The following is a 14,286-nucleotide window of genomic DNA, read 5'->3' on the forward strand; positions in this document are numbered from 1 at the left end:
GGCGAGGTCACAGGTGACTGACTGATGTTTTGGTGCTAGATTAACTAGTATTTATTATCATGACAATTGTTAGGCTGCTGATGTAAATTGATTCATTAGTGTATATTTGACAAAGAATCTGAATTGACATGTCTCACTTTTTATATGGCACGAATCAATGTGTCATTTTATCAGGTGGCAATATGTCCTAGTGCACTCAGAGGGAGGGGAAGAGCCAGGGCCAAAGGTGAGGCACATCAAGCACAGAATAATAATTTTAATCTGAGGATAAAACGCAGGTACTGAGGCTGAAAGAAGCTTCAGTGCTCTCAGAAGACTAAAAACATGGCTAAGGTCAACAATGACTCGAATGAGATTAAACAATGCTGCTGTGTGTCCACCAGGAGACACTGGACAGTATAGATGTAAAACCAATATGCCAGCAGTTTATCTCAGTTAACGAGAGGAGCAGGCATGTGTTTGGCTCCTTCACATAGTGGACATTGAGTTGTTGTGGGACACCAGTAGTCCGTGTCTGTTGCTGTAACAGTAGTTCATGTTGAGAATAAAAAATCCCAGCTCACTGAGTTGATCGGGGCAATAGTGACTAAAATGTTGCATAATTTTGCTGAGAGATCTTTTACTTTGTGGTAATCTTAGAGGAGTAGTTTTATGGACAAAAACCAGCAGGTCACTCAGTGTTTCCTTAGTGCTAATGTGTCAGAGATGTTGGTGTAATGTAATTGAAGTAATGTTGTTAAGTCCTTCAAGTCATATTATTTTATTGTCATGACTGTATTTTAAGCTATTTTTATTTTTGTATGATACCTGATTTATATGGAATATGGCTGAAGTAAACTAAAGCCTGAAATACTTAGTCAGTCATTTGTTTAACAGTAATTTAACATTATATAATTCACATATAAAACTATGAATTGTAATTTTAAATGGTTTAAAAGCATGTAGAATAGCATGTGTAGGCAAGTATAATTCTCATTTTTTTTAATCAAGAAGCAAAGACAAAAAGGAAAAAAAAAAGAAACAGGGCAGAGTTCGGTGGTTGAATCATCCGTCCCCACCAACGCCAAAACCAAATCTACACCCTTGCCAGGAAGTATAAAATCCAGAAAGCTGCACAACGTGTGGTGGCTGTCAGGAACAAAAATGTAAACGTAATGTTTGATGAGTTGTTGGGTTAACCCTGTGAGGTCTAAAATATAATTGGCCATTCTAAATTTAATCTTACATTTGTATTTCATCTTCAGATGGTTTTATTTTATTTCATTTCATCGTATTTTGTTTTACCTTGCCTTGTTTGGTATCATTCTTTTCAGCTCAACCTCACATGTCTGAATTTACAGTTATTTTTTCACTGTGTTGACACAAGTGATCCGAAATCACACGAAAAAACATAAACTCCTAGTCGTTATATATTGTTTTACTGTAAAAACTTATATTTAATTTTAATTGTTGCTGAGCTCAAAGTGTTAATGCCACCTTATTTTAATTTAATAATTTTAGGGTAGATCTGCCCTCGAGGCCACAGACCTGCACACGTCCATTTTTGCTAACATGAGTCCACCTGCACTGGCTGTGAAATCTTTATCTTTTGCTTCCACTCAGGGCTCTGTGGTGCAATGGAGAGCGCATTGGACTTTTAGAAGAGCAAAGAGGAAGTAAGTCAAAGGTTGTGGGTTCGAGTACCACTTGAGTCAATTTCTATTAATTAGCACTTCATTGGTTCAGTGATGTGAAAGTGCCTTACCAATACTGTCTAACTCACCCTCTTTAGATCTGCCTGCAGCCTTGTGAACAGCCAATCATGTTATACATGTGACTCATGTAGCTGTTTCACTTGGCACTGCTGAAGATATGTGGTACAGTCACTGAGCTTCCTTTTTAATTTCAATTAGTCAGCTTAGTTAACCACTAACAGTAAATATGTATTTTACATGTAAATCAGGAGTTGTGTTTTAAAACCTTTACACATTTTCAGAAAAACATATGACTGCATCTACTTTTAGATCATCCAGGGACCCCTTATGATTTGTTTCTATGTCCAGTTTATATGTGGAGAATCTAATGCATCAGCAGGGGTGTTGACTATCTTAATCCCAGTTATCTAATGAATTCATCATATTGACTCATCTCTAACACAGAGTAAAACTCTACAAAAAGTTTTTCTCAAAGTTTCCCAAGCAAGCATTTTGAATCAAAAACACACGTTCCAGTTTCATGTCATTTTTGTACTCCATTTATGCATGAAAAGGAAAAACATGAGCCGCAGTCATTTACACTGGAGCAGAGCATCATGGAGGACAGCCATCTGTGAACATCACACTCTGATGCTGGAGAACTTGAGATGTATATTTAAGGTTTAAAAACAAGTTCAACTGTGCTTCACTGTCAGATTCTATCATGCCCTTCTGTGGCTGCAGGCTGCTGTTTGGGATCATCTCCACTAGAGGGTGTCTTGAGCGAGCAGCTGCTTCTCACCTGCTCACACACAGTTACAACAAACATAACATAAAAAACCCCAAACATTAACATTATGTTGGTGCTGGATTTTTTAAAAAAGAGATTTGAAAACATAAGGACGGGCCTTATGTTTCAAATATGAATTTTCAACCCGTACCTGCTCGGCCATTCATACCTCAAAGTAATCAATCAATAGATAAACAATCAAATGACAAACTGAGCTTCAAAGGGCTCTGTGGCGCAATGGATAGCGCGTTGGACTTCTAGCAAAGAACAGAGGAAGGAATTCAAAGGTTGTGGGTTCGAGTCCCACCAGAGTCAATGCCTGTAATTTAAGTTCTATTAATAAGCACTTCAATTGATCAGTATTGGAAAACAGCTTTATTAAGGTGGTCAGGTCAAACACAGACCCATCACTCACATAAACAAAATCATTGACAGATTCTATCACGCCCTACTGTGGCTTCAGGCTGCTTTTTGTGATACCCTCCACTAGAGGGCATCTTCTTAGTGGGCAGAATTACTCTGCTTTATATACAAATACTATATTTTATGTGAAATTAACAAACTGTTAAACAGAACCTGCAAAGTAGAACCTTTGTGATTTACACAAACAACTACTAAAGCTGCCCCTAAAAGTTGAAGAAATGCAATCACACCAAAGAGAGAAATACAGCCACACTTCTCATCAGTGTCTCTCAGAACTTTTTTTTATTTCCCATGCATAGTTTGGATGAGTGTAGTGGAACTGAAATGAAAACATGGACATAAAAGTGTTGACATTCATTGTGATTTTCTCCGTTACAGACATCAAAGAAACCATTAAAAAAAAGGTTTACAATTAAACAAAGAAAGGTTTTATTCAAGGTTTAAAATCTTTCAGAAACGTCCTTCAAGGTAGAGCTAGGATGCATTCTGGACGGGAAAAAGTGCCGTAAAACATAAATACGTTACCAAAAAAAAAAAAAAAAAGCAGCTAAAACTAAAACATTCAGCACGTTTTTATACAACAGTGCAACGAAAAGGCGGCAAGATCTAAGGGTGGTTTCTCAGCACTCAGTTCCTCCATTTGTAACTAGGTGACATGACTGCAACTACCAAAAACCTTTAGTGCCAGGAACGTCTTTCAAGGAACTAAAAGGTCCATTAGATCATTGGGTTTCTGCATTTCCACTGTGGTGTGAGGACCTGTGACGATTAAGAAAGTCAGGCCTCTGCATGGACGCAAGGAAGCTTTTACACGTCATTCCCCAAGCTGCAGATTATACAACAATGCAGACGACAATGGCATGTAATGTGAGGGACAGGGGACTGCATAACAGCAGTCAGCGTTGAAGAGATTCAACGCTGACTGCTGTTGCTCGTGATTTACAACTTTGCAAACAGTCACTGAAGGCATGAGCCGAGAAATGCTCGACCAAAATGAAAGCAAAATGATTTTAAAAGCTTTTGCAGATGCTGACATAGACTAGCTTAAAATGTTAGGAATAGTTGACCAATCATAAAAGTTCAGAAAGCAACTACCCAACCCCCAAAAAAGCTCAGGAATTTTTTGGGGTGGGGCTACCTCCTGAACAGGGACTTTCAGAGTTTAAAAAAACAAACAAAACCCCTAGAACTTAGACCCTAGTCCCAACAGTGAAAACACCCTGAGCTCCTCCAAAGGTTCCTGCAAAGTTCCTGCATGTTCTTCGCTCTACTTCGGGGTGGCTGTAGCTCAGGTGGCAGAGCAGGTCAGCCACTAATCAGAAGGTCGGTGGTTTGATCCCAGGCTGTCTCCTGGCTGCATGCCAAATATCCTTGGGCAAGATACTAACCCCATGTTTGCCTACTGGTGGTGGTCAGAGGGCCCGGTGGCGCCAGTGTCCGGCAGCCTCGCCTCTGTCAGTGCGCCCCAGGGTGGCTGTGGCTACAATGTAGCCGTTGCCTGTGTGTGAATGCGCTATACAAATGCAGGCCATTTACTTTTAAGACCACAGCAGTGTGATGAGTCTGGTGCACTGGTGCTCCAAGCTAAACAGGAACAGGTAATGTCTCCTAAATTTAAAAAGAACTGGAATTATGAAAAATTTATCTATATGATATAATCTTAAGTATGGAAACCACCGAGTCGGTATACGTATCCTTTAAAACTGCGCTGGTCGATCATTTTGTTCTACACTGTGTTATGTTACTGTTTTGGTCCAGTGTCTCTGAAACAACATCTTTAAAAAAACAGAGACCAACTACAAAAATGTGGATATTTAGAGGCAAAAAAAGTTTCTGAGGAGATTCTGAAGAAGAACACAGCATAAAAAAGGGTTCTGCTTTTAGTTTTCTAATCTTGCTGTGACTGCAGGATGTAAATAACTGCTTTGCCTTGTTTCTTACATCTTTAAAGGTTACTTATGAGAATTTTCCAGTGACCTCTGACCCCCAATATGATGCTCCTTTAGCCCCTTTACACCCCCAGGGTGTGGTTAGGTGCACGTTTTCCCCCTGAATTTGTAAACAGCTGAAGATTCTTAAAACCAGGTGATCCACTGCTTCCCTGCAGAAAAACCCCTTCAGTGTGGACGGACGCACAAAAAGCTTTCTTGGTGATATTACACCTGTTCCATTAACATCTTTGCAGCTCCCGGGACACCAATCAATCGGACCAGGTCCAAATTCTACTACTGCTTTAGTTCCACATACGTGGACTTGTGTCTGCGTTAAATGCAAAAACACAATCCAAGTGCTGTTAAGAGCATGCCAAACCAACAAGTTGGCAAAATAACCACAAGCTTAAAGTCGTGAAGAAAACCATGTAAACACGGGGGATCGTGACATTAAATGGCTCCTGAATTTCTGAATGAGGCCCATTTTCAGTCATCTGGAACCGTCTGCGAGGGGCCGAAAGCTGCATCTTAAAAAAATACTTAATGCGTGGACGAGACCTCAAACCAGTCGCGTCAGGATCACAAGACAGACTGTATATAAAGATGGACAACTCACACTGTCAAAAAAGTAAAGTGAAATTTGGCTGAATATTTAAGGAGTCTGTGAAAACCAGGGATGATTTTAGCTCTATTACTTTACATTTAGATTTGTTTCTTGAAGACCTGGCGGTGGGGTTTGTTAACAGTCTGCTATTTAAAACTGTACTTTTAGTGTCGCTTGAAAGTCTGAGTCGGTTTTAATGGCTCACAATGAAAAGAGCTAAAATCCTGAGAGATGCTGGGGGGGGGAAATAAACGCTGTGATGTAGATGCAGATTTTTACCCCTCGGCATCTACAGGTTAGTTTGCATCAAAGTCGGAAAAATAAAAAGTAATTCACAGTTCTAGGTAACACTGTATTGCAACTGCAACAGCAGCACGGGAACATCTGGTGTGTCTGTGTACAAATGAGACACACACACACACACCACAGCCACAACATATGGTTATATGTGCTTACTTTTCTTTTGTGAGGTCTTACACCAACATGTGACTGTTCACTGTTTTGCCTTCATTGCCGGAGAGAAGTACAATCGTAATAATAAATATGCCTTAGTATGAGAGTGAAGTTTGCAACAAATAATGTAAAGCTGTGTGTGTGTGTGTGTGTATCTGAAGACAAACGTCTTACTGAAAATGTGGATTTTCATGTAACCTAAAAATGTGGAAAGCTTCGTCACTCTCACCAAAGTGTGAACGCAGCAGCGTCCAACGAGCTCCCTTCAATGTTCGGACGTGACGGTCTGGAAACAAACAGCTGTTCTGCACGAATCATGGGGTTAAAAACAGAAAGACAAAAAAAGAAAAGCTGTGCTGGTTTTCAGACGGCATCGATTACAGCCCACATTAACAGAACGAGAAATACTAACATGATAAAGTTCAGTGTGATCCCAGTGATTACTGTGAAAAGATATTACATATCTACACTTAGAAAATTCACTTCAACACACCCAGATCCAAACAGTTCTTTCCACCAGTATGAAAAATATACAAATAAAAAATACAAATACTCTCGGACACTAAGTAGGTAGTTTTCTGTTGACATGAAATCAGTGATGACTAAAAGATAAATATTTCACATCTTTTTTCTTCTTCCTTGCATTTTTTTTACAGAGAAAATAAAAATTTGTGTGTATGAAAGGAAAAAAAAGTCCCATTTTGAAATATTATCCTTCAGTAATAAGTAACATCATGATAGCACATATCTGTGTGTCAGCTAAAATGCCTCAGCTTCTCTAGTAAGCAGAAAAGAGCCAGTGTTGAACCCAAAAGCATAGAATTCTTTTCTTTTCAGACATCATACACTATGCACAGATAATAAAAACATCAACAATGATCAAGTCTTTTTTTTTCCACACAAGAGAAATGATTCCTCCGTTTAGGTCTGGGAACGTAAAAGAGCTCAGGGGGCGGGGAAACACTGGGGATGCACTATCATCATCATCATCATCATCATCATCATCATCATCATCATCATCAGTCAGAATGGAATTACTGCCATGAAAAGCTCAGTTCAGAGACAGAAAAAAGGTTTTGCTGACATACATCTATTTAGCGTCCCATAATAACACTACTGTGAGGCGAGGGTGTGGTAAGTGTTGAATCAGCGACTGGTGTACAAAGAGTGATCTTCGGGACGAGGGCACACCAGTGTGCAGGTAGCATGTGTCTCAGCTCTTAGTGTACTACACACTTTGACCCAAAGGAGGAATTTCAGTTTCTGTATGTGAGTAACACCACCTGGGAATTCTGCTCTGGAGGAGCCAGGCATCGGGCCTTGCCAGGTGAGTAACAGTCATTCACTGTCATTCGTGGTGATGCCAGCCGAGCACCGTTTTGGCACCTATGTGGGACACTGGCGGGGGAGGAGGAGGACCCTCTGAGCCATTTAAAACTTAGTGAAGGAAAACTTCCGCTCAGAAAGATGAAAGGGAAGGGAAAGATCAAAAGTGTCTTAGCTCACTTAACATGTTCGGCACTGTGGGAAGAGCAGTAGTATTTCTTGTGAGCTATGAACGTGGAGAGGCTGCTGAACTTGATGTTGCACAGCCGACAGAAGCGCGAGTTACCGTTCTGCACAGGGGAGATGACTGGGGTGGTTTTAGGACTGACGCTGGGTACAGGGATGTGGGAGGCCACGGTCTGGGCGGCCTTGTCCGGAACGTGTGACGATCCCAGCTTCTCCCTCAGGACCTCAGGCACAGGTGACAAAGTCAGAGACGGAGCCCTTGGGGGAGACACAGGCAGAGGAGAACTGGCTAACGGTGATCCGCCCCCGGCGGAGGGGCTGCCGTTCACCAGGGGCGAAACAGGGGAAGCGGTACCACTCCTACCCTGCCCGTTGATGCTGTCTCTGTGAACTCGAGAGACAAGTCTGGCCTGGTTGGTTGGAGTAGCTGAAGTCGCTGCAGCGGCTCCATCCCTGGGACTCAGGCTCGGGCTGCGGCTCGCTGTTCTGCCCAGATGGGGCAGAGTCTCCTGGGGTGGCTGAATGGTTACAACCAGCCCGTGGGTAGTCTTGAAATGGTCCATCAAGTCACCAGCGATGGGCCTGTTGGGACAGTATGGGCAGACCAGCTGAGCAGAAGCCGTGACCACGCTTTTGGCTCCAGCTCCTGGAGAGGCTGCAAGTGTGGTATTTGTATGCGAAGGAGATGCAGCATCCGAGGCGGGTAAGGCAGAGGTGTGAGGACTGGATGACGTGCCCTGAGCCTGGGCCACCCACTCAGCTGGGTGAGCTTTATTCTCCACAGGGTGCAGGAGATCCGAACGCTCCTGCTGAGGCCTGCTTTTTGGAGAGGTGGAGGCTGATCTCTTGAGCCTGTGAAGCTGCTCCAAAGTGTGGGGTTGGAGGGTGGTGGCAGGGCAGTAGTATGTTTTATGAGCCAGGTAGTTCTCAATACTGTTGAAACTGATGCTGCAGGCTGTGCACTTGTGGTAGTCGGTGAGAGGCAGGGCTGGGAGAATGCTGCTGCCGCCGCCGCTGCTGCTGCCGCTGTGCCGTGGAGCCTCTCTGAGACGGGGCCTCTTGCTCAGGTCGATTGGGCCATCTCCTTCGGGACTTGAGCCACCTGCACCACTGGGAGAGACTTCCTGCTTTACTACCAAGCCCAGAACCGAGGGGGATGGAGCAGAGGCGGCGGCAGTGGCTGCCGCTGCTGCTGCTGCAGCGGCAGCGTTAGCTAACGCCTCGGTTCTTGCCATGTGAATCTCATACATCTTCTTTCTTTTGCGTGTTCGGATGGGCTGCGGAATGAAGGCGGCTGTGTTGGTGGTCTTGGCCATGTGTACGGCTCTCTGGTTGGACGGGTCGTGGCGCGACGCACAGTAGAAACGTTTGTGGACAGTGTAGTTGTCGTGACGGCTGAAACGGATGTTGCAGGCTTCGCAGAAGGTTCTGTTGGGATCGTCGTCAAGGTCCTCTGTGGAACCGCTAGCAGGACTCTGGCTGCCTTCACTTGCTCGTCCTCCTCCGCCTCCTACACTCATACCAGCACCTTCCCCTTCAGAAGAGGACGGGACTCCCTCTGTCCCCGCTGGAGGTTCAGTCTTCACCTCCAGCACCCTCCTGGATTCTGCTGCTCCACTTCCTGCAGGAGGCTCGGAGTCAGACGGCGAGGCAGAGGCGGCCCTACTTGATGCTCCGCCCTGAGGAGATGCAGATGAGCCGCGTGTGCCAGCAGAAGGCGCGGCGGCCGAGGCTGCGTCTCTAGTCAATGCGGGGCCCGAGGCTGAGGATGCACCTTCGCCTTGATGCCTGCTTGAGCAATAAAGCCTCTTGTGTGCATAGAAATTGTTGATGTTATTGAAGGTGATATCGCACTCGAAGCAGGTAGCTCCTTTGTGAGGTGGAGTGGCTGTTGCCGTGGGTGCAGTCGGTCCAGAAGGAAAGAAGGCTGCGGCGTTGTTCTGGGCGACCGTCTGGCCCTGCTTTAGGCGACTGTGGACCATCTCTGACATTTTAGCCAGGATCTCCGAGGCCTGAGGCAAGATGGCTGCCTCGGGGTTAAACATGTACTGAGGCAGGAACAGCGCTCCTCCTGGAACAACTGAGCCTGCACCTCCCATATGGGCGGGGCTAGAACCAGGGGTGGGACTAGTGGGTTCTGCCTTCACTGTTGTTGTAGCTGGACTCTTCGGCGAGTTCGATGTTTGGCTGGAGGAGGTCGTTTGCGCCTCTTTTATGTTCCTTCCTGCCTCTTGATCTACCTCCTCTCCACCCATCTCCTCCTCCTCCTCTCCATCCTCCTTAATCTCCATTTTCTGCTCTTCTGTGTCTGAATCTGAATGAGGCTCCTCTTTGATCTTTAACTCCATGATCTGGTCATCAGCAGGACTGCAGTCTCGAGGCGTGGCTGAGCCTCCGTTTGTGCCTGGACTGGATGAAGCTAGGGGTTCCTTCTCCTGGGGAGACGGTTGGGGGTGGTCGACCGACGATGGGGTACTCTGACGAGGAGTAGGGCTTCTTTCAGCTGGGACCCTGACTTCCAGGTGAGTTCGTACATGTTGCTGGAGCTGAGCAGGTGAGTCAGCGTTGTGGCCACAAACTTGACACTTCAGCACAACACCAGAGTCTCCTGGACTCAGACCTTAACAGGAGAGTCAAGGTTAGTAAATTAAAACAGTCGCTTACATTTGAATAGATTATTCAAATTTTATTCAAAATCTCAGATTACTCAGATTAAACATGTCCAAAATTTCCAACAATCTCAGGAGGGTTAAAGGACAAAAAAGGGCCAACGTGCCGGCTTTCCAGCAGTGAACCTTTTAAAGTTACTGCTACGTAATCCAAGTATAAAAAATAACAGAATATGACGGAATGACTTACCGATGGACAGGGGTAGCTTAGGGAGACCTGGCCCCGGAGAGTACACCTCACTGCGAGATCCAGGCTGGCAAACCATGTGGCTGGTGACCAGATGGCTGTAGAGGATGTCCCTCGTGGTGGAGACGAAGCCGCAGCCGTGACACACCCCGTTCAGGGTGTCCGTATGGACCTTAAGGTGCCGCTCACAGTTCGCTTTAGTGGTGAATGCTGACAGACAGATGAGACAGACAAATGGACGCTCGCCTGTGGAAGGATGGAGAAGGATAACAGTCAGGCCCAGATGCTCTGACCCTTTGTCTTTTATGCATAGATATAAATACTGCTCTCACCACTGTGTGTGCGCATGTGAATCTCGAGTGAGCTGGCACTGGGGCAGCTCTTGTTGCACTGTGGGAAGGGGCAGATGCGTTCATTGGGGTACGACTCCTTGGGTTTGTCTTGTGGAGGGGAGGAAGCTGCAGCTGGCTGCTTCTGACGGCTGGCACAATAGTACATAAGATGGGCCTGCAGGTTCCTCTCACTACGGTACCAGATCCCACAGTCCTTACATGGGAAAATGTCCTCTGTTCAGCAAAAACAAGTACACACCAGCTAGTCAGTCAAACACAGACACAAATATTGGTTCAAGAACCTGAAAAGCGCTGGTTTAATTAGCAAAAGTAAGGATGAGGTTAAGTTTGCCTGCTACAGTTATACAAAGTTTTAATTGTAGTCTAATTGTAATCTCACAGACTTGTGGTTTACAGTTTTGAGATATGTATACATTTTCAATTACTATAGACTATTTCCAAATTTACTCACTTCATTATTTAAACCAGTTCAACTGCTCGTCAACACACCAATATCTAGTCGGCCAATCACATGGCAGAAACCTCATGGATTTAGGCATGTAGCCATGGTTACATCAACCTACCGAAGTTCAAGTATCAGAACCTCTGATTTAGTGGGATTTTCCCACAAAAACATCTGTAGTTTAAAGGGAATCCAGCACATTGTTGCACACATGTCTGAAGGAAAAAGGAGGTCCAACCCGGTACTACCCAGGTGTACCTAATACAGTGGCAGGTGTGTGTGCACACCACAGAAGCCTTCAGAAGTCTCCTGCCACAGAGGCACCAGATCTACCGGTGTGTGATGATTGTGAATTATCTGACCATCAGTCAGACGTCACCACAGAAGCAACGGGAAACTTTAAAGTGGAAGGCACAAACTAATCAGCTGGTTTTAAAAGCGCTACAGTGCCATCTTGTGACTGAAGAGAACATTACATTTATATAACAAAGTACATTTCAGTAAATCACAACAGCTGCAGGTACCAGTTTGAAGTTCTCCAGAGGCCTGGTAATAAACGAATTGATTCAGGTGTGTTGACCCAGGGTGAGATCTAAAACCTGCAGGACACTGAGCCTTGAGGTCTCGAGTTCTAACATGGCATATATCTGATACATTTTTGCCTCATTTGAAATTAATTGAAAATATGTATTGTTCTGCAAATAGCCGGCTGAACTTTTAACTACTTAAAATGCTCTTTTCGTGAATACGATTTGAATACAACACTCACTATTGACAACAGCAGTAGCCAAGATTGCTGCCATGCCAGCTTGCTGCGGGAGGAGCTGGATCTCTGAGTGCAGCGCCGCCGGGTACGACGGCTCCTCCTTCACCACAGGTTGTTTGTGGGCGACAAGGCTCAGTGGAGGAGAGCCTTGGGCCACCGGAGAGGAGGAGCCCAGTGGAACAGGAGACACGAACGCCACGAGCCTTTCACCGGCCGTAAGCTCTTTCATCACCTTACAGAACAAGTCCTCGCCTGAAAACAAACAGGAGGGAGTAACAAATGGAAATCTGGCAGCATAAAATGCACAGTTGTGTTTGATCTCAGCTTTCTGCTGTTTGATACACAGATTCTGATTTTGAAGGCAGCTAGAAAATAAATATCCTATTGTCGTGCATTAGAAAAAAGTCACCTTGGCTGTAGATAGAGCAGTTTGCTGCAGAGGCATCGGAGGTCAGAGGGAGGCGACTAATCCAACAATCTGGATCTTCACACACGACGGTCATCCGAATGTTCTGCACACACAAAGAACAGTTTTCATTGATCAGACTGATCACAGCCAAGGTTTTTATTCTTGCCTGTCAACCAACACACAACAAACACAAACAAAGGGTTCTTGTTATTACTCATTGTGCATCATAGCAGATCCACAAGGCTGCAACTGACAACACACAAGTCGGTGCACCCCTACCGCTGGTCCAGAACGCGTAAATCAAACGTGAAGCATCAAGAATATTTTAGGAAGTTAAACAAAGTAACCAAATGGGTTCATCACAAGTCCCAAGATGCTGTGTTTATGAGTCACTTTTGTTTTTAAGATAAAACTGTTAATTTTCTCTCAGTCGGTCATCGGATCATTTCGGTTTTAGAGACCTGCTCAGTTTCTGCTCAGTTTCTGGGTGAGTTGTGGAAAATGTTCTGAAGCGGAGGCTAAATTCTCATAATTCTTTCTTTTAAAAAATTTATTCCATCTATTACGGTATCATTGTATATATGTATATGGACTCCTGACCGATTAACAGATCGATGTCTGTTTTGTTAATTGGAAGAATTTATATTTTCAAAATAAAAGTTAATTTATTGTTCTAAGCACTACGATAGATTTTTTCCTCCATAATGAGCTCTTTTATTCATGTATTTTGATTGTGGGGGATAAAATATCCAAACTTATGACTATATAATAGTAAAAGGAAAATCCTACTATTATATTTATCATCAGCTGGAATCACAAAGAACCTCTCTCTTCCTCTGGATTTATTCTTAGTGTAAAAAAACACTGCAAAATCAGACTATCAATCAGATCATGAAGCATAAAATTAAAATCTGACATTAAATGAGAAAATAAATAAATAAATTTTTATTTATATAGCACCTTTCAAGACAGAATCACAAAGTGCTGCACATAAGATTACAAGTCATAAAAACAACCAAAGTGTTTGTATAAGTGTAGCCCAATTTGGACTGATTCTCATATAGCGCCCTTCTACTCTCCCACAGTACTCAAAGCGCTGTATACAACACGCCTCATTCACCCATGCACTTCTAAACACAAGTGCAAACTACTCTACATTCACACTCCGATGAACACATCAGAGGGCAACTTGGGGTTAGCATCTTGCCCAACGATATTTGACATGCAGACTGGGGAAGTCAATGATCAAACCACCAACCTTCCAATCAGCAGCTGACTTGCTCTACCACCTGAGCCACAGCCACCCAGCCATAACTAGCTTTTGCTCCATGATGCTACATTTAAATTCTGGGCTTCCACAAAGCTTGAAAATGATCATCCAAACTCTGGTGTCATCACGTGATGATGCGTGGTTTACTCATTGTGACCCCCCCTCCCAGATTAGATATCTAATTTGTTTCATGATAAACATGAATAAACATGTTACTGGGGAAAACCCCTTTAAAGCATGCCCAAGCTCAAATTCAACCTGTCGCCTAAACATCACCGCCAAATCAAGTAAAACATCTGCTATTGTCTTCTTCAAGTATTACCGCTCTTCTTTTAACTACCAGCAGATAATCACCAAAATCAAAGCATTAATTGTAGCCAGCTGGGACGACACAGCCACACGTGAGTATCCAGTGTGCGGCCAGCGGTAAACACCGGTTTATGAAAAGGCCGTCAGTGAGCAGAGGATGATTACAGCCCCAGAAGGAAATGAGGGAGCACAAGCGGAACAAAGCAACCCCGAAAATGAAGAAAAAAGAGGAATAAAAGAGGAAGAGGGACCTCAGGAGAAAGGAGAGAAGAAAAGGAAGAGGAAAAAAGATCTGATGAAGTCGACAGGCAGCTATTCAAAGGGCAGCCATAATAAGATCCACGGTGGATACACTGGACAAAGAGTGTAGAGTCAACATCCACTGTCTGTATGTGTGGAGGTATGACACACACACACACACACACACACACACACACACACACACACACACACACACGAGTCCTGAGTACAATCCTGTCTTTGTTTATATGTGGC

The 14,286-nt window shown here is 44.1% G+C and overlaps 1 protein-coding gene and 1 non-coding gene across 2 annotated transcripts in view; one reads left to right on the forward strand and one right to left on the reverse strand.

The window, feature by feature from the left end:
* The first annotated feature begins 2,686 nt into the window (after positions 1–2,686).
* trnar-ucu (transfer RNA arginine (anticodon UCU)) lies at positions 2,687–2,778 on the forward strand. The gene is given in 2 exon segments: positions 2,687–2,723; positions 2,743–2,778. It is a non-coding gene; the product is annotated as a tRNA-Arg (tRNA).
* Positions 2,779–2,823: 45 nt separating this feature from the next.
* zfpm1 (zinc finger protein, FOG family member 1) overlaps positions 2,824–14,286 on the reverse strand; it is a 106,677-nt gene continuing 95,214 nt past the window's right edge. Inside the window, exons 5-9 of the mRNA XM_085280858.1 lie at positions 12,213–12,315; positions 11,807–12,055; positions 10,575–10,808; positions 10,246–10,488; positions 2,824–10,006 (exon numbers count right to left, since the gene is read on the reverse strand). Of these exons, the coding sequence (XP_085136984.1) occupies positions 7,377–10,006; positions 10,246–10,488; positions 10,575–10,808; positions 11,807–12,055; positions 12,213–12,315 (3,459 nt within the window). The 3' untranslated portion in view covers positions 2,824–7,376. The remainder of the gene's footprint in view (positions 10,007–10,245; positions 10,489–10,574; positions 10,809–11,806; positions 12,056–12,212; positions 12,316–14,286) is intronic.

Source organism: Mchenga conophoros, linkage group LG7 (genome assembly GCF_057382185.1).
Source record: "Mchenga conophoros isolate Kocher_MC1m ecotype Shallow Benthic linkage group LG7, M_conophoros_male_GT1.1, whole genome shotgun sequence".
Taxonomy (NCBI): Eukaryota; Metazoa; Chordata; class Actinopteri; order Cichliformes; family Cichlidae; genus Mchenga; species Mchenga conophoros.